This window comes from Antrostomus carolinensis, unplaced genomic scaffold (genome assembly GCF_000700745.2).
Source record: "Antrostomus carolinensis isolate BGI_N321 unplaced genomic scaffold, ASM70074v2 scaffold26091, whole genome shotgun sequence".
In the NCBI taxonomy this organism is placed as follows: domain Eukaryota; kingdom Metazoa; phylum Chordata; class Aves; order Caprimulgiformes; family Caprimulgidae; genus Antrostomus; species Antrostomus carolinensis.
In genome coordinates, this window is record NW_010296629.1 from 10085 (window position 1) to 13067 (window position 2983).

Here is a 2983-nt window from a genome sequence, read left to right on the forward strand (position 1 = left end):
ATAATGGCAATAGAACAAAATTCTTGTACCTTTAAATGCAAAAGACAATAGGGGACAAACTTTGAAAAAGCCTCTATAAAAGATATGAAGGGGAGCTAGGAAGGAGGTTTCATATTTTGTAATAGTTCAGACATTTAAACAGGCAATGTACTTTAAGCTGCTCTTGCAAAACTCCACTATCTACATGTGAATGAAGTAATATTTATGAAAAAATATTCAAAAGACACTTTAAAAAGGCCTCCCCTGCAAGCAAGCATACAATACACTGGCCAAATATATTGAGTCCCCAAAAAACAACTGGATTACAGAGTGAAGACTCTCTATCAAATACCAGCAAGCAGTCCTGCAGGTTTATACACAAAACTCAGAGGTTATTTGTTACTGTATTACCTTTGCTTCTGTTCACAATGCCAACTCTGCTGCTTTTGCACACTAAAGTCAGGAATAACTGCTCCTGACCTGTTGTCAGCACATCATGAGCACTAAGATAACAACTGTACATACAAAAAAAACCCAAACCAAAACCAGTTCTTCAGTTGAAAATACCATGATCTAATTAGGTGTTTCATGCTATTTTCCCACTGCAGCCAACCAGTTCTTATTTTTTCCAAATCCCTCTGGCATGTTTTCATATTTTAAAGAAATATTGAAATATTATCTCTACATTCAGAGTACTTAAACTTGTCTTACTTGAATTTTACTGAAGAAAATATACATAACAATACCTTTCCACATTCTGTCTGTGTGTAAAGGAAGGTTGATGATTTCTATTATATTCTTCACGTGCTGCAAGCCTAGCTTCTGACACCTGTAAAATTCATGCATATAAAAAGTTACAAAACAAACAGATAATGCTCTGTATTGTAGATTACATCTCAACTTTAAACAAAAATGGTGCATCAAAGGTCTCATGCTTTAGTTACTCTGCAGAGAAAAAAGATCCCATTTGTGGCTGTTTCAGAAGAAAAAGTATGACAGCAGCACAGAGGTATGCTGCGTAACAACATGAGTCTCTCATTGTGAATTTAAACTCTGCAAGAAGAAAATAAATAGAAGCGTGGCCAGCAGGTTGAGGGAGGAGATTCTCCCCCTGTACTCCACTCTAGTGAGACCCCACCTGGAGTACTGCGTCCAGTTCTGGAGCCCCCAACACAAGAAAGACATGGAGCAGCTAGAACAAGTCCAGAGAAGGGCCACCAGGATGATCCGAGGGCTGGAGCACCTCTCCTGTGAGGACAGGCTGAAAGAGCTGGGGCTGTTCAGCCTGAAGAAGGCTCCAGGGACACCCTAAAGCACCCTCCCAGTACCTGAAGGGGCCTACAAGAAAGCTGGGGAGGGACTTTTCATAAGGACAGTTAATGACAGCACAAGGGGAAATGGCTTTAAACTGGAAGAGGGTGGGTTTAGATTAGATATTAGGAAGAAATTTCTTCACTGTGAGGGTGGTCAGACACTGGAACAGGTTGCCCAGAGAAGTTGTGGATGTCCCCTCCCTGGAAGTGTTTAAGACCAGGCTGGATGAGGCTTTGAGCAACCTGGTCTAGTGGAAGGTGTCCCTGCTGATGGCAGGGGGATTGGAACTAGATGATCTTTAAGGTCCCTTCCAACTCAAACCATTCTATGATTCTATGATTCTTCTACCACATGTAATACTCATGGAAGAACTCAAGACACGATTATGACGAGGACAGAAAGAGGTATGCTATCCACTAACGCATGCCAGCAGCTGAATTCTGTCTGAAGAACTATGAACTGATCCAGCACAACTGCTGACAGGAGAAATGTTGCCCAAGTCTTTTCTGTGTGATTATTTTAAAAGCATGACAGTTCTTCTCTGAGGCTTCTACTTTGTTCCCACAAAACACACTTAATGTGTCCACAGTTAACAGAGTTTGAAGGCATTTGTGAAAACTTATGGAATTTATTTGTTTAAAGAGGGAGATAGTAGAAGTCAAAGAACAAAAGATCCCATGATACAACTGACATTCAAAATGAAATTTCACTAGGAACACCATTTAAATCTACACAACCAACTGACCATCCACCTCATCTTCTCTTCATACAACTTTTCAGTAGTAATCAGCTCAAAAATGAAATACTTACAAACCTGATTAAATCCCACCCTGCCAACCTGCTGAGGACAACGACCACAACACAAAGATACTCATTTAGGAAACAGAAAAAGTAACAAAAAATGTAGTGGACAAAAACTGCAGCAAGCTCTCTGTGAACACAAATCAATCCCAATTTTGTTACCTTAGAATTATCTGACTAAAGTTCTTTAGACAAAGAGAAATTGCTGCAGATATTCTGAGCCTACTGAGCATCACACTGATCCCCAGCATCTCACTGTTTTGTGTAACCCATTGTTTGCCTGTATCCACCAGATTTTCTGTCTTAACCATGGAAGATGAGGACACCTTGGGAACAAAACTATCCTATTTTGGTAAATGTTGCATAGTATTGGCAAACTTCATAACGAATTCCCAAGTGTTTTGGCAATACAGTAACAAATGCTTGTTTTGCTCAAAACGTACACAGTCTTCTTTAAAAGTTATACTTGAAACATGTTCTCCTGATAGAAATAAAATAAATACAAATACAAACTGTGAAACAAAGTTTACAAAACAGCATTGCCACAGATTTCCAGAACAGAATATACTACTTTTAAAAATTTTCTGCTAAATGGAGGAAAAAAATCGCCAATATTTCCCACAGCGTTAAGCAATGCTCTCTTACCTTCTCATCTGCCCACTGGAAAAAGTTACAATCTTTTCTATCCCTACAAGCTGAACAAGCATAAAATCTTCTCCCCTCCTCTCTTCCTTGGCTGGTCTTCACAAACAGAAGAGCGGGACCTAAAGGACACACGATGGCACACGGGACACCAACAGATCTGTTTTAACGCCCCCACCACAAGTCTCAGGCTTCCAGAACAAACCGTGAACACGGGCTGCCGGCAAACACGGCCCCTGGCAGGGCA

The 2983-nt window shown here is 40.3% G+C and overlaps 1 protein-coding gene across 1 annotated transcript in view; it reads right to left on the bottom strand.

Annotated features, from left to right (window-relative positions):
* Window positions 1–2896, bottom strand: part of ZCCHC4 (zinc finger CCHC-type containing 4) — a gene marked incomplete at its 5' end in the record, with an annotated part of 12235 nt that extends 9339 nt beyond the window's left edge. The window contains 3 exons of the mRNA XM_010178357.2: window positions 1–29; window positions 726–808; window positions 2740–2896. The exon at window positions 1–29 is cut by the window's left edge and continues 241 nt beyond it. Coding sequence (XP_010176659.2) covers window positions 1–29; window positions 726–808; window positions 2740–2896 — 269 coding nt within the window. The remainder of the gene's footprint in view (window positions 30–725; window positions 809–2739) is intronic.
* Window positions 2897–2983: the final 87 nt, after the last annotated feature.